The sequence below is a fragment of the Calypte anna genome, chromosome 2, assembly GCF_003957555.1.
Source record: "Calypte anna isolate BGI_N300 chromosome 2, bCalAnn1_v1.p, whole genome shotgun sequence".
NCBI lineage: Eukaryota > Metazoa > Chordata > Aves > Apodiformes > Trochilidae > Calypte > Calypte anna.
Window position 1 is genome coordinate 114,459,832 of NC_044245.1, and position 26,674 is coordinate 114,486,505.

General features: G+C 39.7%; 1 protein-coding gene across 5 annotated transcripts in view; it reads left to right on the forward strand.

Moving 5' to 3' along the window:
- Positions 1-26,674, forward strand: part of CHD7 (chromodomain helicase DNA binding protein 7) — a 132,819-nt gene that overhangs the window by 54,428 nt on the left and 51,717 nt on the right. For all 5 annotated transcript variants that reach the window (XM_030446356.1, XM_030446354.1, XM_030446359.1 and 2 more), the window contains one exon: positions 18,805-19,226. In XM_030446356.1, the coding sequence (XP_030302216.1) occupies positions 18,805-19,226 (422 nt within the window). The remainder of the gene's footprint in view (positions 1-18,804; positions 19,227-26,674) is intronic.

Here is a 26,674-nt window from a genome sequence, read left to right on the forward strand (position 1 = left end):
AGATTTCTTCAGTCTTTCTGTTTAGCCTCCTTTGAAGTATTCCAGGAAAGCTTGCTGAAAACCAGATGACTCTTTAGCTAAGGTATTAGACAGTTATTTGGGGAATTCTTGCTCTGACACAGAGTGCTTGTTAACCATATGATTTGTCTTTGTATTTGCCAATACTGTTGTCAGGGGTGCCTGAGAGGTGCTCTGCAAGCAGGGCATGGCAGAGGAGTACCTGGAGTTCCCTGCTGCACTGTGCAGCAGCACCAAGAAATGTAATTCAGAAACTAGTACTGGCAGTGAGGGGTAAGGTAGGTGTAAAGGGTTGCTTTAGACATCTCTGGTTATAATATAATATTACAACATTACAACATCTTAACCTGAATTTGCTGTAGGGCAGATTTACACTACTGGCTGTGTAAAGAATAAGTGGAGCTAAGATACTGCAGGTATTGGTACTAAAGGTAATGGATTTATTGTTTCGAAGAATGTTAATCAAACTGGTTGGAGAACTAAAGTATGATTTAGCCTTTATAATTAGGTAGTCTCAGCTGGTAGTGCTAAATGAGGTGGTTGTCCACAGGAAAGGAAGTGTGGTGTTTTTGGTTGGGTTTTTCCTTTCTCATTCTCTCCTCCTTTCCAGTTCTAATGATGCTTTGTTATTTATTGTTAGTTTAATTACTAAAGGAGGTGGGACAAGGCTTACCTGTGACATGTCATAAATACATATCATATATTCCAAGGCTTTTTCCATTTGCTGCTGCGACCTAAAGAACTACAGCTTGAAAAGTATTATTGCTCTTTGACATAAATAGATCTTGGGCAGCACATAAAATATCAAAATGTTTTTAAACAATTCCTTGATTTCAAGCCCACTTTGTCATGCTGAAATTAATAAATACTGCAATGGAAAGGCTATTTGGAGAACTGCTGTCTTGCCACCCCAAGAGAAAAATAAAGTTGATTACTGACAATCTCTTTTGGTTTTGTATCTCACTACATCCATTAAGATATCTTTGAGTTGGTGGTTTCAGACTGTGGTCTGTATAACTGAGGTTCCCTGCAGGTTGCTTTGAAAGGGGCCTAGGAAAGGTGATTAAGGAGAGCAGGTTTATATGCTAGGCAACAATATGGATTTGGGAAATTTTAAAGAGAATGATGTCACCTCTACTAGAGGCTTCCAGATTAAAAAATTTAACAAATGGTAAAATTGTTCTGTGTTTTAAGGTAAGCCTCATTTTCAGACAGGATCTGCTCAGGCTTGGTGTCTCAAGTGACAGCAATTACGGTTCCAGCATAAAACAAAGCGTAGGGACCCTCTGTCCCTGCACAGTGTATTGGATCTAATACTCTTTAACATCTTCAGCAACATAGATGGTAACTGTACCCTCAGCAAATTTGCAGATAACACCAGGCTGAGTGGAGCTGTTTGCACTTCTGAATGATGGGATGCCATTCAGAGGGACCTGGACAAGCTTGAGAAGTGGGTCTGTATGACCCTCATGATGTTCAACAAGGGCAAGGTCCCCAGGTTGAGGCAAGGCAACCCTAAGTATTGACTGAAGGGACTGAGAGCAGCCCTGAGGAGGAGGACTTGGGAGATACCAGTGGATGAAAAGCTGTACATAAGCCAGCAATGTGTGCTCAGCAGCCCAGAAATCCAACTGGATCCTGGGCTGCATCAAAAGAGAAATAGCCAGAAGGCTGAGGGAAATGATTCTCCTCCTCAGTTCCACTCTTGGGAGACTCCCCCTGGAATACTGCATCTAGTTCTAGGTTCTTCAGCACAGGGAAGACATGGAGCTGGTCCAGAGGAGAGCCATGAAGATGATCAGAGGGGTAGAGCATCTCTTCTATGAAGACAGATTGAGAGAGCAGGGGTTGTTCTGACTGGAGAAGAGAAGGCTCCAGGTGACATCTTACTGCAGCCTTTCAGTACTTAAAGAGGGCCTAAAACAAAGATGAGAAGAGGCTTTTTAAAGAGGGTCTGTTATGATAAGACAAGGGATAATGGTTTTAAGCTGAAAGAGGTTAGATTTAGACTAGATGCAAGGAAGAAATTATTTTGTGATTAGGGTGGTGTAATGCCAGAGCAGGTGGCCCAGAGAGGTGCCCCAACCCTGGAAACATTCAAGAGCAGGTTGGACAGGACTTTGATTAGCCTGGTCTGCTTGCTGCAGGGCGTTGGACTAGATGACCCTTAAAGGTCCCTCCAACCTACACCATTCTGTGATCCCTTGAAAGGGGAAAAGCAAGTTCTGTGTTGGCTGAACAAGACAGTGTATCCTCACCTTACTTGGGAGTAACGGATTGTACAGGGATACCTTTTTGGGAAAGGATATGGAAAGACAAGAGAACGTATATGGCTGTGGTTTAACACCATCCAGAAATTAAGCACCACACAGCTGCTTGCTTACTCCTCCCTCCCAATGAGATGGGGGAGAGAACTGGGGGGAGAGGGGGGAAAGTAAAACTTATGGGTTGAGATATAAAGACAGTTTTAATAATACAGAAATAATAATAATACAGAAAATAGAAAATAGAGGTATAATAATAGAATACACAAAGCAAGCAATACACAGTACAGTTTCTCACAACACACTGACAATGCCCAGCTAATTCCCAAGCTGTGGTGTCCCCCCAGCCAGCTCCCCCCAGTTTGTTTGCTGGGCATGATGTCATATGGTATGGAATACTCTTGGCTTTTCTGGGTTAGGTTCTTGAGCACCCCTTGCTTTCTCTGGCAGAGTAGTGTGAGGAACTGAAAGTCCTTGACTTTGTGTAACACTTCATAGAAACAACTAAAATATCTGTGTTATCAACATTATTCTCATCCTTAATCCAGAACACAGCACTATACCAGGTATTAGGAAGAAAATGGACTCTAATTCAGATGAAACCAGGACAACTGAAAATGTTGCATTTGCATTAGGATTTGAAGGGAAGCAAGTAGAACTGAGTCTTTCTGTGGAGCTGAAAATCTAGTGGAGAAGTGACAGCGTGAAGCCACAGTTACTTGAGTTGTGGGACAGTATTAGTAAGCCAACTAGAGAAAGGTAGCTCTAGCTTGTGATACATACCCTCCATGTCTTGTTAACTTCTTCCTTCAGTGAAGCTTTGAGTAATGTGAGTCAGTGGGAAGACACTGGCAGGGCAGGCAAAACTGATCAACAATTCCATTTCACAGAGTGTGAGCACACAGCTGGGTAATGGGGTTTCACTGTTGGCCACAAACCTCCTCCCTCCTCCTCCCCCCCAACCCTGGTGTCACGGTTTAACACTGGCCCGGCGATTAAACCGAATAACAGACGCTCTCTATTAATCTCTCACTATCTGAGAAACTTAGCTAAAAGCAAAAGTACAAGACAGAAAATCACCTTTATCCTGGCCCAAACCAGGACACCTGGGCAGGCTCTTGCACATCTCTGCTGCCTGGTGCTCTCAGGGGTTACAGCCTCCAGAACCCTTCCTTGAGAAAAGTTAACACCACTTGGCCTACAACTCCTGCATGCCAGGTTGACTTCTGTGCATTTGTCTGTACATCCTCAAAGAGGCAAAAAGCCTATGGGTGTAGTATTCTGATCTGCTTTTTTCATTTAGTATATCCAAAATATCCACTGCAGTTTCAGAAACTAACTTGCTGCATTTAAAGAACTTACACTAACTATTCCTAATTGGATAATCAGATATTCTCGGGCAGAACTCTTTAGACTGCTATGTAAGAGAAATATTAGCTGTGCACATGAAAATGCCAACCTTACTTCAGTCCTACAATACCACGAATTTATTTTTTGCAAGTCACAAAAGTCGAATTACTGAAGTCTTAATCATTGTATTTTCCTTTAAACTTGGGAATGTGTCTTGAGCTGTAGATGCTGAAGCACTAGATGCTTGTGTTCGTAAGTAAAGCAAAGAAAACATGGTGGGGAAATATATATTATGCAAGAAACGTGGGCTGCAAGTAGTTGAAGTATGATCTCCAGGTTGTCTTGGTCTTTTGCTGATTAAGTGCTTAAGTCTGATATATTTACTAGTAGGTGTAAAAGATAACCCTTGCTCCTCTCCATCTCCTCTGAGTGTCTCTGCACCAGCTTGTACAAACTTAGACCAAAACAAAGCACTCCTGTAAACTACATAATTGCCTCAACAGGGGGGGGATGGGAGAAGAGACTTACATTGTTTATGAACTATTTATTGTTTGCTACTCAAGAACTGTCAAAGCAGGTGGGGGACTTCTGGTCTGGATGGTCTGGGGTAATTTATTTGGAAACATTTATTACTGAGGGAAGAATTTGTTGTACCTTCAGTTATCCTCACTGATTCAAATCTCATGTGTTATGGATGTTGTGTGTAGGTAGCTCTTGATGAAGAACAAGTTTTCCAACACAACATTGGAAGCAAGTGAAATTCTCTTAGAAGCCTTTTTAGTAGCAATATTTAATGCAAGATAAGACACATGCCCAGTGATTGGATGCCAGCATCTCCTGCACTAAACCATTTGTTACAACTGTGTAAGTTATATTGAAATAGTGTAAATGTGAGAATGACCAACAGATAACCAGTAATTTTTTACATTGCTTTCTTCTACATTTTTCAAATATTTATAATCCAGAGTACCTAAAAAAACCCCAACTTCTGCACTGTTTTGGGAAAATTATCAGCACCAGTCAATAAGAAAGCTGTTCAAAAGAACACTGGAACTGTGACATCTTTGTTTAAAAAGAAGCCCATTCTGTTTTAAACAGCACTGTTGCACTTTGTAGGACAATCATATGAAAGAAGCCAGTTTTTTGTCGAAGACAGGCATTATAAATAAATTTTCTTCAGGTATCTGAATATAATCACATTCACAGCTGTGTTGTTTTGAGGATGTGAGCAAAGTAAGGCTTATAAAAGAAGTCACACTTCTGACTGTATTGACCAGAGTTATTATAAAAAGGTTTTGGGTAACCAATCCCCTTTTCAGGTTTGAAGGTAAAATTGCTGTGACCAGAAGTTTGTCTTAATAACCCTATTAGAAAATTAAACCTGAATGGTTATTCTATGCATATGTAACCAATTTCTGTACTAATATGTTCAGTGTTTTTCATATTTCAAATTACACTTGATAAAATACATTCATGTTTTAATCTGAACAGGATTTTGCTGGTGATTTTCACTGTCACCAGTCAATAGTTGCAAAGTATTTGTAAATAATGTTTGGGCCATTGAGTTGACGCGCCAACTTTCACCTGGAATCTTATGAATTATTTTTCATACCCTTATCAAATTTCAGTTTAAAGAGCACTTGCCTTTAGCTTTCAATACACCTTTTTTGAAAATTCTACTCAAATCAGCAGTCACCTGACTTTCTATCCTTAATTAATTCATCCCTGTTCTTATACAGGGATTTGCTCTTAGGCCAGTTTTACCCATCTTAAGTCTTATTTCCTGTACTAGGGTATGCCAGTGTTTAATAAGTAGCAATCTGTCTAAAGTAAGTAAAATTTCCTTTAGAAGTCTCCTTCAGAACAATCCATACTTACGTCTCAGGTCTAAGTGTTGTTGATGTGGATGATCAGAATTGTTTACACTGCTGTACTATGGCACAAATACTTTCCTGGGTTTACCTAGGAGTGCCATCTTGAGAGACACTTCAACATTTTAATTCTCTTTTCCTTGTTGTCAATCACAGCAGTCACTTAGAGACATCCTATGATTAAGTACAAACTTAATCAGACCAGTCTTCATCTACACATTCCTACCTTGTTTTTTATAAATGTAAATGAATACCAAAAGTCAGGGTTAATAATACAGCACAAAAAGCTACAAGCACTGAAGTATTTCAAGTTTGGAAATGTGGATGATTTGCTAGCTTAATGTGAGGGCTTTACACAGATGGGTTTGGTTTCTTTGATAGTGTTTTGAAGTTGTGAGGTGTCCACAAGTTTCTGAGCTCATTTAAAACTAGAATTCTGATGAAGCACAAGCTGTTCTACTGCTGCTAGTCACAGCTGTGTAATGCTTAAAGGACATCTTCCTTTGTAATAACATTTAAAAATACTAATTTCTCTTTGTCATGTGCAGCCCTCTTCCCACAGCTTGAGCTCAGGGCTATAATGGAGCCTATTATAGGCAAAAGGTCTATGACTCAGCCATTGAGCCATGCAAACTCTTGCCTTCTTTAATTGGCACCATTAAATCTTTAGTAGGTTTTCTCTCATAAAATAGTGTCGTTGGTGTAAAATGCATCACTGCTGAAGATAAATTGTTCCTTTTGCCCTCTGAATTCCATGCATTGATCAACTTGGTATTTAAAGGCTGATGAATTGGAGAGATTTTTCTAGAATTACTGCTTTTCCATAACTGTTTAGAAGTGTATCTAAAACAAAATGTAAGGAAGTTGACATACAACTCAATGTTTTCAGGTCTTTTTTTTTCTATTTAGAAAATAAGAGGGAAAAAAAACCCTTGCCTTTTATTATCTTGTTTTATTTGATCTTCATAGAATTTATTTAATCTGAGGACTGAGTGTCTTCTATGAGACAGGATGGTTAATTCTTAAGTGTGTAACCAGGGAAGAACATGCAGGATTGTTTTTTTTTTCTGTCGCAGGGTTTTGGAGGATTTTGTTTCTTGTTGATGTATTAGAAAATGAACATAGAAACAATTGTAGTTTGGGAAGGGAATCAGGTATCAATAGAGAATATTTAGTGGAAGTTAAATGCTTGAATACGTATGTATGTATTTGTAAATAAATATATGTATACATATATATGTAAAAAAGGAAAAAAATTGCTTTTATATCTTTTTTTTCTTCTTCTGTGTGTACTTACTATGTGAAATCTTGGAGCTTTTAAGTATTTATATTTCTGTAAACACTGATGCCTCTGAAAGAGGGATATGTTGAGGACATCCAGAAAACTGTTCCTTGCCATATGCAGAGCCTGCCTTGTTCATATATACAGTTGGCAAGAAGTCTTTGGTTGTTAGGTTTATATATACTTTGTCTGTTGAAAGTAAGTACCAAGAAAAAAACGAAGTAATTTATAGAAAGTGTTAAAGTATTGTTTTTGTAGAATTATTGTATTATATTTTGTTTGCAGAATTATAGTAAGCTGCACAGCTGGAAGTTAAGAAGGATCTAAAGTAGGGCCATCACTCCATGTTCCTTGTGCCTATGAAGTAGGATGTACTCTGTGTATGGAACCATGTTTCCCTTTCTTATGCCTGCAGCACATCATCTGTGTCATAAGTAGCTATTTAATTAATTTGGTTTTTATTATTTGAGATATAGTTCTGATAATTTACTTGCTGTGTGCTATCTAGTAAACCCAATCTTGAATATCACTGAATTTCATGAGACAGGCTGACTCTTCCTACCATCAACTGTCTCTCTTTGTATCTGGGTGAAGAAATAATAGCTAAATAGTCTTTTCTAAATGGTTTTTTTATTATAACATAACAAACCCTCAAGAGCCCTCATTCACCTTCTAAATTTTCCTACAATGTGTCTTCTCAGTTTTACATATGAGGAAACCAGGACAGAGGGACAGGGAGTTACCCAAGGCCAGGATGATAGATGTGGGGCTTCTTTGTTTGCCCTGTCCTGGGCTGTATTGCCTTTATGCAGATACCCAAATATATGGTCTCTTGCAGTCAGGGTAGGACACTTCTCAACAAGAGAGTTCATGGCAAGTCCTTCACTGGAGAGCCATGTTAGAAATCAACAAGTATCTAATTTAAAATTAAAACAAAACAAAAACAAACAAACAACAACAAAAAAACCCCAAAAACCAAACAGCCCAAAGCCCCTTCTGGAAATGAAAATTGAAAAGTATCACAGTCAGTTGATACTGATGGAAACACAGGACAGTAAATTATTTTGCCTAATTTTCACTGCTTTCATTAAAGACTTGCAACTTTTCTCTGTTCTATATTTAAGGTTTCAAGGTAACATGAGTCTTCTCTCATGTAATATTTTAGTCATTCAGTTCTGATATAATCTAGAAGTCTCATCTATCCTGTATGCTGAATGAGGCAGCAATTCTGGATGTAAGCTTGGGAGCTTTTTTTTAAAAAAAAAATAAGGACTAGCAGGTGGAATTTGTTTTGCAAGTGATACGATTTTCAAATACTTGGAAACAAAGAATAGAAGTATTTAACAGTTAAAACTGCCATTTAAAAAAAAAAAAGGTTTATAATTTCTCATAGTTTTTCTTAGGGTTATGGTGAACTTAAAATACTCTTTTTTTTTTCCCAAGACAATAGTGTATGCTTACTATTTCATTTGCAGGGTGATGCATTTGGTCAATATCTGTAGAAAGCTTTCAAATTTTTGCTGCACAAGAATGGTTTAACATCGGATTAGAAAAGTCATGGCAACTTAGTAGTGACAGGAAACATAAATAAGTGGTAGAGGAGTTTTGGAGTTTCTTTTTCTCTTTTGATGTGGAACTTCTTTGTAACTAAGGTGATGCCATTTAGAACACCAAACCAAAATGTTAATTTTTACATCACTTTAAATTGTGAATCTCCTAGTACTAAGGGTGCTTACCTGGACTAGGGGATTGGAACAGCAACAAGTAAAACACTTTGAGATTTGGAGTAGACATAAAGAGTAGGGAAAGTGTGATTGAGCTGCTTTGGATACCAGCTTATGATGGCAGAAGTCATTTATCAAATATGGCCTTTTGGGGAAACTTCTGAAATGAGACCTTTTTCATCAGAGTAAGGCAGCAGACTTAAAGATCATAAAAGTAATTTTAAAAGTTGTCTTAAACAAGGTTTAACTTCCATTGCCTTGGTGATGCCTTAAGTGTTTTTAGTATTACAGTCCATGGGATTGGAGAATTGTGTTTTTCAAAATTTGTAGCAGAAAAGCCCGAGTACAAGTTGTAGCTAAAAAACCACGGTACTAGCTCAAGTATTGAATCAAAAAGATTTCATGTTTTCATTCTGAATACAGTACAACTTCATCTTGCAGAGGAGGAAGGTGACAAGGTAAGAAAGAGTATTGCATTGTTTGTCTAGTGGGGTCTGTTGCAAGTCATTCAAATAAAATATTGATAAACAAAAATCTATCAGCTCCAAATGAAACCCAAAATGAAGTATTTGTGCTGGTAGTCTTTCTTCTAATGCTTTAAGCTCATTTTTCTTAAGCTGGTCTGCTCTAGCTGCAAGATATCCTGGTGAAATTAGTCTTGCTCCAAACCATGGAGGAAATAGAAGGTTTTGTTATTTAATAAAAATACTTTGAATAGTACTGTGAAAGTAAAGTGGGAATTCAGTGGGACTCCCTTTCTAGGAACAGGAGAAATTCAAGGGTTTGAGTCTTTTGTTAAATCTCTTGAAATCCTAAGCATTTAAGGCCATTGCCCTTTTCTTAACCTTTTATAACATATATTTTTATAACTTGAAGAAAAACTTGCTCTTTTTTATGAGGGTTTGTAGATAGGAGAAGTGAGAAAGTTCTTGGTAAAGGTTGTGAATTGCCTCCTTTTTTTTTTTTTTACCAGCCTTATGATGCATGGATGCATGTTTATCGTCAATTTGTTGATTGATACTTTTTCCATGTTTTCAGGCATCTTAAACATGCATGTTTAGCAACTCTAAATCTGTTGGGGAGAGGAAGTTTTCAACAAAATTGTTGGGCCTTTGTTTTGCTATGTATGTAAGGAAGGGGGCTAGGTAGAGAAGTTGGATCTTAAAGTCTTACTAGTTTATTGTAACAAACACTGTGTAGTAGTAGATAGTAACTGTTTAAAAATCCATTTGAACCATTTTGCTGTTGGTTACTGTATCTTACTTTTTGATGAATGTATGAGGTACATCCCTTCAGTTGGTGTCCTCTTTCATTTCTACAAGAGACCTTGGTGGGCATTGAGGTCTACAGCCAGCCTCTCAAGAGCTGACTTTCCTGATAAGAATGTATATACATGTCTTACTATCTTACAATGTATATATTTACTGGTTTACCCTGTTAAATGAATTTTCCTGTAACTCTTCTGGGGGTGGGGGAAAAAAGTACCAGAATAGAGATGTTTTTGCTGTTGTGGAGTGTAATGCTTTTGCTGCGAGTGCTGCTTGCAGCAGTGAAAGCACAGATGGAACTTTTTTGGTTGTCTGTGGTCAGAAGTAGCAGTACACGTTGGTCTTTGTTTTTTCTCCTTAGTCATAAACCTGATGCTGTTTGCTCTGTGTTACTGTGATTTAGATTTGATAACAGTAGAGAAACATAGTGATATAAGTAGATATAAGCTTATTAAAGTTAGGCTTAAAATGGTTCTCTGAGTGACTGTAAGTCTTTTGTAGATAAACAAGATTTTAGGGGGCATTTAAAGCTTTACTTACTGTAGGCAAGCTGTTAAGTGCTTGATACACTTGAGTCGGTCAAGACTGTTTTGTTGGATTTTTTTTTTTTCTGGGTAAGGGACAGGATTTTAAGTAGAAATCATAGCTGGTACCAGAGATCCATGACCTGCAGTGAGACAATACAGTGTGATGTAGGAATGGGTTACCCTCAGAGAGTATAGATCTCTGTGTATTGGATGTTCAGAAACTGAGTGGAGGGAATTCTGCTGGGGGGGGGGGGGAGAAGGCTGAATGTGCAGGGCTTCCCGACTTTCCTCAGGACCCTGGATTTCAAAACGTGGCTGTGAAAGATGCCCCAAAGAGTGGTGATGCTCACATTTTTTTTTATTTTGGAGAAACTGCTTCGCTTTCATAGTGGAGGTGAAGGGCTCTAGGAAACATGGAGGAAAGCGCAAGTACAAAAACTCAGGCTGTGTGTATGCTAAAATGTTAGGTTTGTATTTATAAGGCTTATTGTACTTAATTATAGCAGTTTCAGTATTACTGGTTTTGGTTGATAATGTGAAGGTGTTTCCTCCCCCCATTCTCTCTTTCCTGGAGAAGTTAACGTATTGTAGTAAGTCCTCTGGAAACCATTTCATCTGAACATGCTCTTTACTGTGTGACTTCCCTATCTCCCATACCCCCTGCAGCCACCACCTTGTTTTAGAGGGGTTGGAAAAGCCTGGTGGTAAACCACCTGGATATTCTGTAATGCAAAGGGTGCTCTAGTAGGCATTAGTTATCTGGATAGCTATGCTTGAGCATAATTTCACAAATGGAACTTCACAAAGGAAATATCCACATTTTAAAGTACAGGTCCTACTTGGCAGAAGAAAGATGTTAGAAAAAGATGTTTATGGGCCATTTCACAGTAGGACCCTTGCTGGTCTGCCTCACATTTTCCCCACTTGTGGAATGGACTGCACAGCATAAACTCTGCAAAACCTCTGTCATAAAACTTGTGTTAGCTTATTTCTGGCATGTGTACTGCTTGATACTGGAGTGCTCACAGAAATGAGGTTTCTTTTGACAGTGGCTGTGCAGGAAGGACTGACTCAGAGGGTGAGCTCAAAGCTGTCAACATCAGCAATACAGCTCTGTGGCTTTTGCCAGTAGAATTTGGGACCCAATTGTCCCATGCATTCCAAGTGTTAGAGTTAGTAAAAGCTTGAAATTGTGAGTCTTTAACCAATCTACATGATGATGATGGAGAGTGGAGAGTCTGGCTGCTGGTGTGTGATATTTGGGACCTGCCCTGCTTGCATGAGGAGCTATCTTACACTGATGCCTAAGCCAGTATAACATAGTAATCTGTAGGAAAAAAGTATTAGTCAAATGCTCGTCTTGTGGACCACTGCATATAAGCAGTTACATACAATCAGTGTGGTAGCCATTGCACTTTCTTACATGGAAACCTGATCTAGAGCATACATGCTTCATTATCATAGGGCTGATGGTTGTCTGAGATTGCCTAATCAACACTGGTGATGATTCTGATCGATCATCAGCAACCAGGAATTGGTCATGGGATAAGTTAGTTGTTTTTGAGCTGTGAGCAAGCCACCACTGCTCATACTCCTGGCTGATAACTCCACAGGTTTAGTAGTATCTCTCACTTTGTGTGGACACAAAACAGGATTACTAGAAAATACAGTGGAATATTTTCTTTCTGGACTGTCAAATCAGTGTCATTCATCTTTTGTAATATGTGTTACTCCATAGAGCACATGACCAGAAAATAAATAATTCCAATACTGTAGCTGTGCTGGGATTAAATTAAGAACTGAATTTTCATATAGCATGTTTTTATTCTTCTACATACAGTAATTGGGTGATACTTTCAGCTCCACCAGATCAGCAATGAGGGTACTACTGCAGTGGTGGCTGAGGGCATTAATACTGGTTTTAATCACTTCCACTCCACACTTAGGATGCTGTCGGCATCAAAATTCTAGTTGCTATGATTCAGGATTTTTCTGAAAACTTTAGATCAGCAGGTTTTAACTTTTCGTTAAAGAGAGCAGGAATACTTGCTTAAGAAATAAAATGGTGTTGCAGTAGAAGTTAACTAAAACATGAACTTTTTTTCATGCAAAGTGATTTTTAATCGTCAACTTAGGTCTTGCTAAGAAGATATTAATAGAACCTTAGTTTACCACTAATTTTCACTGGAGTTTTGTAGAAGTATGGCAAGTGATATACTAAGCTACAAGATTCCTATGGAGTCTCACTGCAACATAGATCTCTTTCGTTCTCATCTGGTGTGATCCCATTCCCTTTATCGCAGAGATGATCATGGACAGCACTTGTCAGTTTTTAAATGCAAGTTGTCACTTTTTAGTGGCATTGTTCTTAGAGAATCTTCTGAAGTACTGAGTTACTAGTAGTTTCTAAACAGCATCACATTACCCAAAATATGTGAATATAATGCTAGCTATTTTCATATAATAAAGTAAAATATATATATATATGTATATGTGTATATATATGTGTGTGTGTGTATATATGTACATCGAGGCAGTAGTTTCACAAGAAAGAGAAGGGATCAGAATCCATAATAAGAGCAAATAATGGATAAAACAGATTTTGGAAAGAATTATGAGTGCGAGCATAGTCTTGAGGATGTATCTGGACTTCAGCTACTATGGGGAAAAAAGCTCTATGGCTGTACTGTTGTTGAATGTAGGTGATGTTGATTGCTCTTTACTCTGGAGTTTACACTAATACATGAGCTCTGCAGATAGACATTTTTTGAGGATTATTTGTACTGGTCAAGGAAAGCTGAGGGGTGCTTCAGAAACCAAAACAGGCCTAATACTGCAAGTGTTGAGAGACAAGTTGAGAATAGCAGGGACAAAGCGTGTATGGAGACACGGATTAGTTTGGAGGATAGTCAGGATGAGTAGTTTGCTCTAAATAGTCCAGAGGGATGTTGAATCTTTTCATTAACCTCTGAAAGGATGAATGGTGGAGCAGTTTCTACCTGTGATGGCTTTTAACACCTTGGGGACTGTGCTATCAGGAAGGATACAAATTCAAAAGGAGCCATCTGCATGGCAAGGATGCTGAAGACCCTCCTCTGTTTCAACAGAACTTTCTTTCCTGGCAGGTTGCTGTTCTAACTTTGCCAGAATGAAGGTGATATTTAACAGGACTGCAAATGACAATGTTTAGTAATGATTTACCTAACGTGAAATTATCTGTTGTATAGATACCATATTGTAACGTTTTGTATTTTGGAGCCAGTAGGAACTGCCTGGGCACTTACTTTGCTGTTACACAGCTTAGTCAATAAACCAAAGTCCAAGAAAACTTAAATAAAATGTGGTTACAGTGGATCTTTTTCAAAATCTGGAAGAAACCAGGGAGCCTGGAAATACCCGTGTGAGTAATGAAAGTAGTCCTGTGAAAAAGGAACTTTTATTTATTTAATGCTGATACTTAAATTTTGTCAAGTTAGCTTAGTCATGGGATATTCTTTGCTGCTCTTGCTTTATACTTCTTAAACCTCAATATTGGCTCAAGTACTGCTTTGCTAGGGAAGAGATACTCAGCTACTTTCAGTGCTTAAGTACAGTTGATTTTGGTTCAGTCTGTCTTCAAGCAAGAGAAAGATTCTCCTCCTTAACCTTCCTCCCTGCCACTCACCCTCACTGGATTAATCCTATGTTTTGTCCCTCTTGCTACTTTGTGTAACAGGCCTGGTTTGAGACATCCATCTCTGCTTTGGCCTTAGATCTAAATGGGTAAGCATCTGTGAAACACAGGCAGCTTCATTTTTAGTTTTTCAAATTTTACACGTTTGGAAGCTTAAAAATGAGATTGAATTCCAGAAAAGTAAGGTATTTGATTCCAGAAATTATTTCTTAAACAGTGTTTTCATGTATAATTTGCTCATATATTGTTGGCAGGAGCATATTATCATCCTGGGTAACCTGTTGAACTGCAAATTATTTTAACTCCTCGGAATTCCTAAAGAACCTCTATTTTGCTCTAATAAGCTGCAGTCTTTAGGAGTGTCCTGCATTGTGATATTGCATGATAATAGCATTGATTAACTGCCAAGCAGTGGGGAATCGATGGAAGAAAAAAAAACCCAACAAAATAAACCTACTGTAAAATTAAATGGTATTACTGAAGACTCTACCATGCTGCTGGTTAGGGAGGTGACTACCCCAGTAGGCAGTGGTAGGAGTATTAATGTGAGCTCCAGGTTTTTTCGCATGATTAAAACAGGCCATCTGTTCTTTGTTAAATGTTTACAAAAACAGCTTTTCTCTAAAAGATTTAAAGAGATGTGGGTCTAGTAAACACACCAATATTTTTGAGCACCTTTTTCACCTTATTTCAAAAAATACCAAAAATAATTCTGCTGTAATATCAAATAGGATTAATACCTATTTGTGTTTAATCTTCACTGGTTTCTTTCCTGTGGAAGATTAAATTCTGTACCAACACAGTAAATTATGGTTTTGTTATTACTAAAGCAGCAGGAGAAGTGATTTCTGTAAAATATGCAGATAAATTTTTCCATCGTTTGGTGAAAACTTGTAATATACGTGGTTTTTGTAAATGGGAAATGGGGTTCTTTCATTAGAAATGGTGACCTTGTAACTAGAGTTAATCCTTTGTAGATTTAAAGAAATAGAAGTATTTTAAATAATTTCCTGTGGTTGGCTTAAACTAAAATTTACTAGTGCAAGCCTAGTCTTCTTTCCATTCCTCCTTTCTTAAGAAAGGGCAGGCAACTGGTTTGGGGTAAGAACATGAATCTTTCAAGCTGTTTCCCATCTCCTTGCTAGATTTGTGCTGCTCCTACACAGCTTCACACTAGGGAGCAATGTGAGGTTGTCAGTTAGGGATAAACTGTTTTAGCATATTGCAAAAGTGTAGGCACAGACTTCCTAGAAAAAAATAAAGTTAATCACACCCATTTATTTGAAAGAGTGCTGCAATTTAAGATCACATGGAAGTGGATTATAAAGCACACCAAACTGCAAAGGGAGTCTTGTGTGGTAAAAGTATTGTATTTTCAAGTAATAGGAAATATTACAGGAAGTTACAGTAAGGACAGGGTTGGCTTTTTGTAGCTTAATGTTTTGGGTATTGTGATGATGTGAAATGAAAACATAGTATTTTAATTTGTATACTTGGTAATGCATATAGCCTGGTATTGTAAATAACAAAAGGCAGCAAGGGTTTTTTATCATTTGTTTCAAGCATACTGTTTAAGTCTAATTTATAACTAAGTTGTTTCAAAGGCTGAGAATGACACTTGTGAATGAGTGTTCTGAGGTGGTAACAATCTGAGTTTTCATAGGATGCCATCTTCCAGAGTGAGTTACAGTGTGGCAACAATTGCTGCCATTCTCAGTGCATTAACTTCTGGCCAGACCTTGCATTTAAGCTACAAATGTCAAATCATGAAGGGGTGATATTGCTGTTGTGGAGACTTGGAAAGCTGTCTGCCTTGCATTAAAATTTGCTTATGACTACACTGAAAGTTGGGTTCAGACTTCTAAAACAAATAAGCAAGCAAAAAACAAAAATCAAACAAAAAAAAACCCAACCAAAAAATCAAACAACAAAAAAAAACCCAATAAAGAAACAAACAAACCCCCAAAACAACAACAACAAAACCCCCCAAATCCACAAGGATTATTTTTTTAATTATATTTAAAAAGTAATGAGAATACTCAAGCATTCATGTTGATTTCAGTAACACAGTCATATCACAAGTGAAAAAATCTTCAATTTTATAGAACTTAATTTACATGACATTACTGTGTTTCTTGTGGGTTTTTGAATATTTGTTGGCTTGGCTCTTTCATATGCTTAGGAGGAAGAAAAATTAATAAACTACCAACTCTTATTTGTTATAGTAAGTTGTGGACTATACATAAGCTTATAGGTAGTTGTAAATTCTCCCAATATGGCAAATAAATACTGTAGTGCTAACCACAAGGTGCTTATTCAATATAAATTTTACAAATTACACATTTTACAAACTAAAATTCTTCTATGCTAGACAGAGCAAGTGAACACTATTTAAAAAGAGGACCAGGTCTTGGCAGTGGACAGTTTGATAAAAACATTGATGAAACTTGCCCTCAAGGACTTTGAAAAGCATAGGATCCATGACATAAAAATGGCAGTCTACATTGGGAAATAAGTAGTCTGCATTGTGAAAATGGATGTTAAAAGTAGTGCTCTGAAAGCCTATGGATAAGGAGCACATACAGGTGATCTGTGTAATCTTCCTGTCCCTTCTTGAAAGAAGTGTTTGTTAGGCAGCACAAGTACATTACAGTCTGAGTTGCAGAGAAGAGAGTTTTGTTCTGTGTCACAGAACAAATCAGAGGAGACAGTTCAATTTAGTCAACAAAATTCAAAACGAATTGGAAGATTTTAAAATAGATCTGTTTTATGTAATGTATTATTGGTCTGCAGAACTCATTGGCACTACTGACTTCCAGGGATCATGGTTTGCTATACAAATATTCAGTCTTTGTGAGCTTTCCAACATGAAGATGTGTGTGTTACGGTGATCACAGATTTTCTCAGAAGAGGTCTTGGTTCATACTTCAGGTTTCCTAACATGAAATTGCCTTGAGGTGGGGCTGATTGATGTGGTGCTAATGCAATGGGTGTATCAGGTTTGTATTAGAGCTGAGCTTCCACTGCGTCTCAGACTTTGTTCCCTCCCAAAAATCTTAACAAACAGGTGGAGGACAGTGACATCCATAAGTCACCCTGGAAGTTCCTGGTTAAAGCAAGTAGACCCAGATCTCAAGTCTGTTGCTCAGGTCTTCTCTCTTGTACTGGAGACTCTTCCATAAGGAAGTGCAGTGTTTAGCTTGCACTGCTCAAACCTCTCCCAAACAGCAATAAAGAGTTATCTTCCCTTTCTGAGAGCCTCGCTCTTTCTGGTCACTGGGTATCTGCTGAGTAAGTGTAGTCAGGACATAATGGATTTTTGCTACAGTAAAGAATGCTTAAAATAGGACCGCAAGAATCAGTTTGCTTGCATTCAGAAAACTAAAATATTTGGGAGAGTACACATGCATTCATTTTCTCTTAAAGGAAATAATGAATTTTATTTCCTATCTTAAGTGTGTTGTTCTTGTAGACCCAGGTGGCTAAAGTATTTAACTGTGCATGTCTATCAGTTTTTCTGCTCAGGGATTAGGTTTGTAGTAATTTTTTTGCACACTTGTCACTCCTAAGTGCAGTTTGAATAAAGAGCAGTGAAAAGGAAATGTGAATAATGTTATAGTGCCATGGTCACCGTTATTTCTGGACGTAAAATTCTGATTTGCTGTAAACCTTTCTTCTCCCCATTTCAGTGGATCAAATGTCTAAACTTCATGGGCACAGCTAATGGGAGAACTCTCTCACCTAGAATTGTGCTGCCTTAATTTTTAGGGAAAAGGGGGAGAAAGTGAAAGAAAGAGGGTGGAAAAATAGTCTGACCAAATATGCAGCTGCAAGAAAGGCATCAGTACGATGTCAGGCTATTACTTTTCTTCTTGAAAAGCACCCTTGTCCTGCATTTATAAGCATGGGCAGGCAGCGTGGAAGCAGGTTAGAGCTTTGATATGCTGCAAAGCCATAGCAGAGGTTAGACATTTTTTCCATTGAAGTCTCATGGATCTTTGTATAGAACAAAACCATTCAGAGGGAAATAGTTGCAAACCTATCCAATATGTTTGTTTATTCCAGGAACTTGGCATTTGTGTAATTATATGTAGGTTTTCCTGTTCTCTAAGACTGGTGTAAACCTGATACGCTATCCAGACTTTGAAATAGGACACTTTTGCAGGTTCACAACACTTAAGGTAGTTCTGTGTCCAGTCTGCAGGAGGAACAAATCTGTTTCAATTACAAGTAGGGAGCTGTGGCTCTTTGACATAAAACCTAACTGTATATATTACATTTTAAAGCAGCTTAATCCCTCATGTGCTGATCAAAATACCTGCTGTCTCAACTGAAGCGATGTAAATTGTGCTGATTAATTTTGTATATCTGCAGTCTCTGAATATACTTCATTTTCCTTTGACATGTCTAGAAACAAACTTTACCCTTTTTTTCCCCCAGAAGGACAAAATTCCAGTGTGACTGAATAATTTTTAACAAGTTATTAGTTTTATAACAACTACTCTGAAATATCTTGAAATAACATTTGCTTTCCTTTTGCATCTAAATGTTGAAGACCCTGAATATTTTATATACTTCTACTTTATATACAAGCTTAGGAATACTTTTACCCTTCCTGTGGTCATTTTGCTACTGCTTTAACTGCAAAAAGCTTTGGTTTTTACTGGTTTACTGTATCATATTTTGGATATGCTAGCATCCAGAGTAGGTCAATCTTCTGTTTAGTATTTTCTTCCTTTATGATCTCTTGCTTCAAAAGCACAAAGTTTTAGAAATGATCTAAAGAAGATGCAGATCTACAATTTTATTTCTCTTTGTCTCTCTCAGCATTCTCCGTCGGAGCCCTTTTTAGAGAAACCAGTGCCGGATATGACTCAGGTTAGTGGACCTAATACCCAGCTAGTGAAAAGTGATGATTATCTGCCATCAGTTGAGCCGCAGCCACAGCAAAAGAAAAAGAAAAAGAAAAATAATCACATTGCTGCAGAAGGTCCTAGTAAAGGTTTTGGTAAGGAGGACTTTCCTGGGGGACTTGACAGCCAGAATCTAAGCAGAAACTCAGTGGATTGCTCCCAAGAAGAGAAGAAGAAAAAGAAAAAGCCCAAGGCAAAAAGAGAACCGAAGGATCCTAAAGAACCCAAGGAAAAGAAGGAACCCAAGACCCCCAAAGTCCCTAAGATCCCTAAAGAGCCAAAGGAAAAGAAAGCAAAAAATACCACGCCAAAACCCAAGACCAGCAAAAAGGCTAGGTAAGTCAGGAAACTTTTATATGTGGTCACAGAAAAACAGCATGTTTGTGGGATTTTTGAGAGCATCTGTGCTAAATGGTGTGGGTGGAGAGGAAATCTTGTTTTGTCGTTTGCTTTCTACCATCTACAGCATCATGGTTTTTTGGAACTTGGGCACATTTCTCTTGTCTGGCTTTCCTGTTTATGGCTTCACAGTTATTTCAAACAAGCTAGAAAGGCAGAAGGTTAATTTGTGTTTTCAAGACTTAAAAGGTTCTGGACATCTTAGGTTTCAGAACTAACTCTCTTCTGATTCTGATCCATCCTCGTATGTGGTTTGTATATTAGGAAATCAGATTGCTTCAGTGTTAGTGTGGGTTTGACCAAATCCAGAGATGAAGCCTAGATTAAAAAAGTTTGATAATGTTTTTCCTCTAAATAAAAAGGTTAGGTGCTTAGCATTGTTAGAAGCTGTACAACCCATACAATGCATGAGCTACAAGCTATGTAGTTAATCAGGCATTTGATATGGATATTGATGTATCCTCACGGTAGAGATAATACCCATTTTGCTGTTCCATGTAAAGACAGTTTTTCTAGCAGAAAATATTTCTGGATAGACCAGATGCCTCAAACCCTGTTTCTGAACTGTTTTCACTCAGCATCATGTCCCTGTATCAGGATAGGCTTAAAATACTATGGAGCAGTATGAGAAAGAACAAAGTGCTGTTCCACATGAGTAAATACATCATAGATAATAACACATATTCTTTCCTTACCCCTCAGTTCCCTAAACACCATGATTACAAATGTGTACTTGAAAGAAAACGGAGAGGAAAAAGACATTAAAGCTCAATTTTTTTTTCATTTGTACCTAGAATTTCTTACAACTGTTCTGAATTTGTTCCAAACATCTGAATCTGTTTTTCAAGATGTGGCTGGTGTTATAAAATATAACTTCCAGATGGAAGCACAGCCAGACTTGGTTAATCCAAATCAGTTTGCAAAATCCATTTGTATTAGGGTTTAAAAATTGCAGTTAATGAATCAGGTTTGCAAATATTCTACAAGAATGTCTATTGGTTAGGTTGGATACAGCTATATGGCTAAATGAAGCATAGACAGTAAGATATTACTGTTCCTTTGGCAAGAAAGTGAAGTTTCTGGGTTATCAGAGACTGTGGTTCCTGAGGAATTCATAAACACTGGCTTATAAAACCAAATGTCCCAAACAGGTTGTATTAACTGTTCAGTAAATTACAGTTGATCAGCCTATCCTATTGCAGAGGTTACTTTGGCTGTGTTCCAGACTGTCCTATAGATGGGGTTTACATACACAGCAATTCACAGCTTAGAAAAACTCTTTTAAGTTATGTGTCTTCCAGTATGTATCTTTTAAACCGAAATACTGTAGCAGCTAAAGTAACTTTTCTGTTCCAGTTCTATATACTCACAGGCTTAAAGGCTGACCAGGCCGTATCATGTGGCCTGGTGAGCATCTCCCAGCAATTTTTATCAGCAAAAAGCATACTGCAGGGCTTCTCAATTAGTGCAGTTTTACAAAAAAGGTCTTGACTACAACGAAGCTTTCTTTAAAAATCCATGTCTAGAAGAAATTTACCTCGAAAACATCCACATGTTCCTGAGGCTGTGCTGGATGTCACACCTCAGATCTGGTCTGTCTTGTACACTCAATCCTACTATGTCTTTGCTCATCTTCTCTGAATCTTAGGACATGCCACGCAGAATAAAGGAGTCATGTTTCCTTTGAAGAAACACATCCCTGCTTTCTCAGTTGTGTTTGTAGGAGATTCTTTATCTTCTTCCCCATGCAAGGACTCTTGTCCCTAGGTGGCTAGATGACTTAGACTGTTCTATTAAATATTAAGCCCTGTTGTTTCACCTGTGAGAAGTGTGTTTGGATGAGCATTAAGAGCAGTTGTTGTTCCTTATGGCTGCTCAGAGGTGTGGAGAAAGTCCTGTTTTCCCCATAATGGACTTGTCTCACTGTTACCAAATGCTCTCTTGAAAAGTAAGGTTGTTCTCACTTTGTGGTCTTGTCAGCTTCAGTATGAAAAATCTTTGAAGAGACTGTTGGAATACTGTGCTGCTGAAGAGTTTTAAATCTCTGAGTGCAATTTGCTTACTTTGGCAATATCACAGACTGGGGACCCTGTTCAGTTACAGATGATTGAACCAAGGTTTTAAATAAACCAACAGTCCAAATGCTTAATTGTCTGAGTACTTCAGCACCTCTACATTCAGAAAGGAAATACTACAGTAGCTGAGTGAGAATAATGCAAGTGAATATAGATTATGGTACAATTAAGCATAATATTTGATAATGTTCTTCTAAGCATTGAAAGGAGTAGTGTGACTTTTATTTTTCTAAATGTTGTTCAGAACTATTGGTTTTCATTCCTGAGTGAGCTGATCAGTTTTAATAGGAGAGTTTTACACTCATGTTAAAGTCAGGTAAATCAAGGCAGACATAGGAAATGTATTTATTGAAGAGCAACAGTTTTTTGGGTGGAGCATAACGAGTAATTGGTAATGACATGGGCTGTATTAGAGTACACATATACTTCAATACCAGATTTTTTAATCTGTCTTAACCATTTTGTAATTTAATATAGCTCATAATTTAACCCTGTTATTTCAGTTCCTATTCTGACTAACAGTATAATCCTTTTATTAAACAATCAACAAAAACCCAGTCAGATTGGAAGACTGGAGAACAGAAGAAACTGATAAATTTTCATGCTTGTTTAAATTGTTTCCTATGGCATCTTACAAAGAAGGCAAGCACCCAAATGGGCTGCTAGTGTGTTATACTGCATACTTGGTGATTTTGAAAGAAAAATGACATATTAATATTGTACTGTTACACTTGTAATGGATATTAGCCCAGTCTTGCCAATACAAGATTCAGTGGAAGCTGGAAGAAAAACACCCCACATTTACAAAAAAATTTATTTGGACCAAAATATTTGGGTTTGAGATAAAAATGTAAGTATACCTAGAATCACAAATGAAAGGGTTTTCATTTTCATAGATTGTTCAGATGATAGGTATTATCAGGGCTCTTGATGTTACCGAAGCCAACTAAAGGCATGGACAGAGCAGGTAGATTTTTCCAAAAGTAGATGGACACGGAAAGGCAAGTAGTCCTGATGAATTGCAAAGTCATGGCTCAGATGCCTGTTCCTCCTGTGCCTGTCCCTGGAGGAGATGAGGACCACCTGCTTGAGAAGATCACGCTGCAGCACAGCTGATACCACTCCTGCTACTTCCTCTGAAACCCTAGAGAGTGGCCAGTGATTACAGTGGGAGAAGCATTAGCTGTTTGTGAGGGCTAAATGGCAGCTTTTTGCAGGAGCTTGTCCCTCCTCCCATCTCCTTTGAAGCACAACGCTTTCCAGGGCTGCTCTTACGATTCCTCTTCTCCCTGTGGCAGGGGGAACACTTTGTCCTTCCCACGCATATGGCAGCAGCCTGGGCTGAGGTTGTGGGTTGCTGCTCTCAAGGGGAGTGCTAAGCATGAGCAAAATTACCTCTTTTAGAGGGAGGTGGGGAGGGACTTTTTTGGCTCACAGATCCTTTGTTTGTTGTGTCGGAAAGGGGATGGCTCCTGGCCAGGGAAGAGGGAAGAGTCTGCCTCGAGTGGGAGCAGTGCAGACAGCAGGACACAACACCCTAGGGAGCTGGAGGACAGGAAGAGAGGTCCCGAAGCTGTGGTGGTAGTTTCCACTCCCAAGCTCGGATCATCCTGAGCAAGGCAGGAAGGGGGATGCCTGTGGGAGAGAACAGGAAATGGTGCGAGATTTCCAAGCGCTTGTCCACCGAGGCTGTTCCTGTTCACACCTGTCTTCATCTCCCTCTTCAACCAGCCCAGCTGCCAGATATTTACCTTTGCCTTTGCTGCAGGAAGGCCTTGTGGGCTTTGCTGTAACCAAAGTGCACTTCTTAGTAATTTGGCTGAGTTTTCAGGCTGGGAAAAACCTTGTCCCGTTGTTTTTCCTGCTTTTGTGACATACAAAAACTGATTTAAAAAAAAAATAAAACAACCCAATATGTTTTGATTACACTAGAAGCTTTAAAAAAACTTGTTTTCCTTGGGTAAATAATAGAATCACTGAATGGTTTGGGTTGGAAGGGGTCTTAGCTTAGAGATCATTTAGTTCCAACCCACCTGCCATTCACAGGGACACCTGGGAAGGTAAGGCAGTAACAGAAAGTCTGACAGTTTAGCATTTTGAGAGGGTGGGATGATTTAATGTTTTACTGCTCCATAGTGAATGTCTGGCATTTTTCTAAACCAGCTTCCAATCATGAATTTGTCACAGGACAGTGTTTCCAAATGGTAAAATAGGAGTCAGTAGTCCACCTGACTTCATTTACATGTTTAAATTACAGGGAAAAAAGCATAATCTAAATCCTGATAGCCATCATACATTACACTAATAAACAGATCTGTCAGTTTCCCAGATCAGATGAAGTAGTTGCATAATGCAAACATACAGGCTAATTACTTCCCCTCTTAATCCTGCAAAGCATGCCATGCTTTTTGGGGTATTTTTGAGTCAGATGGCTTAGCCCTTTAAGTTCCTGGGGTTTGACCTCACTCTGTAGGTGGCTGCTTGACTAACAGACACAAAACAGTGTCAAAGTTTGGATAGTTGTAATTCAGGCTTTTTTTTTTTTTTTTTTCAGTTATCCTAGTTATTTTTTCCCTCTTCAGTCCCAGTTTTTCTTCATGTCGTTCACTTGTCTGACTTTCTGCAGGTTGTCTTCTTACTGATCCCCTCTTGTCAGTGTGCTGTGTAGGCCTCAGGGATAAGAAGATGAAATGAGAAAGTAGTATTGAACAGCTAGGTTGAAATGCCTGTGTTCATATCACTTGAATAGAAGGACTAGTTCTAACTGACAGTTTTAAAAATATTTCAGTGTTTAGTGTGTGGCCATTACTACTATAGTTTCTCCCATATTTCTAGTTCTTGTTTTGGGACTGGATGCTGACTGGATCTTGTCTCTAATAGGACTTCACTAAATTTTACACGTGTAAAAAGCAAATATGAGAGACAGTTGTCTAAATGTGACTGTTACAGTTAGCTTTTCTTGTTACCAGATTTGGAAAGGGCCATCAGATGTTTCATCCTGACATACAGCCCCTAGTGGTAATGGCACAGTGTCTTAAGAACAGGTATTACCTGCTTGGACTTACATGTGGAAAGGTACCTCTGATCCAAGGTAACACCATTCCTGAGTGGCATGATTACAACTGCTGCAAAGTGGAAAAACTGAGTCAAAAGCAGGTACATTTAATTGTCAGGAACAAATCACTCTGGCTCTGTGGGAAGATGTAGAGGAACAGCAGTTGCTGACAGTTTGAGGGTGTTCCCAGCAGCCAGGTGAAGCTCCTGGGAGCGTGATGCACGGGGAAGCAAAGCCTCGCCTGGCTCTGAGGGGATGGTGCTGTTCTGTGATTTGTTCCTCACCTTCCTTTCTTTACTTTAAAGCAGCTGTAGGTGTGCATTTAAAACGAGCAATTCAGCTGAATTTAGGACTTAAAATTCCCAGTGGAGCTGCACACGGGCTTTGTTCTCTGCAAGGTGGTGGTTCTTTTTCATGTGCCCGTTTGCAGCTGTCCTGACGAGGGGGCAGATCTGAAGCTGTGTCCCTATTGCTGCATCCACGTCTGTCTCTGTTACTGGGGGTGACTCAGTGAGCTGAGCCATGGCTTCGAGGGCGTGCATAGGTCGTGAAATACTCTTCTTAGCTGGGAGTCCCTTTCAACACGAGTGGGGAAAAGTCTAAGAGAGGCCAGAAGGAAAACCACTGTGGGAGTCGACCTGCTGCCAGTGCTGGGGTGGCTGGTGGGGTCTTTGTCTGGACCTGACCGGTGGGCGAGTGCTGAGGAGCGCAGGGGCGGACGGTGTGGGGCGGGCAGAGCCTCGACAGCGCTTCCCGGCCTTCCAGCAAGTGGGTGTTTTATCAGACCTGGGCCACACTGTTCCTCCTGACTTTAAGCCCGTTATTCATAGGCTCGGGTGCACCCGGGCCACGGTAACCACTACTACACTTAATTGTGTGCCTTGCTCTGATATACGGGGGTCAGGGGGCCAAAAGTGCCAGGGAGCCCTTCAGCTCGCCTCACCTGGTGGCCATCCACCCCGCTCTTGACAGCCTCACCTTTGATTTAAACAAATCTGAGAGAAACGTAAAGTGAATGTTGGGGTTGGGTGGGTTTTTTTGTTTGTTATTTTGGAAGCGGTTTCGCGGTGATTTGATAACAGGCAGGGGGTGGGGGGATGAGGGGGTGCGTGTGGGAAAGCAGGGCGGGACGGGACGCAGGGAAACGCACACACATAGAGACACACAGGCACACACACACACGCACACAGAGAGAGAGAGGGAGAGAGAGGGAAAGAGAGAGAGGAGGCGGCCGCGCAGGTGCCGGCAGGGCCCGGGCGCTGATTGAGGGAAGCAGATGGCTGCAGTCGGTGGCCGCCCGCCAGCGGAGCAGGTGCTGGTCACGTGGCCGCGGGTTGCCGGGGCGACGGGAGCGCCCTCGGCGCGGGGATGAAAGGCGAAAGGGGGCCCCGCGTCAGCTGCCGCTTTGTGCCATTGGTGGCAGTCAGAGCGGAAACAAACGCGGGGAGGGGGAGCCGCGGCCCGGGGGAGGCCGGCGGGACCGAGAGGGGAGGGCAAGGGGAATGGGAAAGGGCTGCGCAATCCCCAGGCCCGCAGCCGCCTCCCTGCCCGGGGACCCGGGCTGTGTCCGAGCTCTTTTCCGCGCTGGCAAACTTCTTCCTCTTAGCGTTGTTATTTTTTAAAATTGTCACAGTTTCAGATTTATCTCTTTTTAAATTTTTTTTCTTCTTTTTCGGGGAAGGAAAGCTTGTGTCACGCCCTGCAGTTCCACCGTAATACAAATTAATTTCCAAAGTTCTCCTGAGACACCGTATAGCAGTCTTCCAGTACCTGAAAGGGGCCTACAGGATAGCCGGGGAGGGACTTTTTACAAGGGTGTGTAGTGATGGGACGAGGGTAAATGGCTCTGGAATGGAAGAGAACAGATTCAGGTTGGGCATTACGAAGAAGTTCTTGACTGTGAGGGTGATGAGACACTGGCACAGATTACCCAGGGAAATTGTGGATGCCCCATCCCTGGAAGTGTTCAAGGCTGGCCAGATGGGGCTTTGAGCAACCTGGTCTGGTGGGAGGAGCCCCTGCCCCGCAGCAGGGAGGTTGGAACAAGTCGATCTTTCAGGTCCCTTCCAACCCAAACCATTCTATATGATTCTGTAATACAATTCTATGAAAAATTTCCAATCTTTTCGCTTGCAAATTTTATTTGAAGTCAGCATGACTTTAAGCACAGGGGGTAAAAGAGGGTAATACCTCAACTGAGCTGTCCCTGTCCCAAAATGACATGTGACCATATTCTGGAGTTTTAAATTACAGCT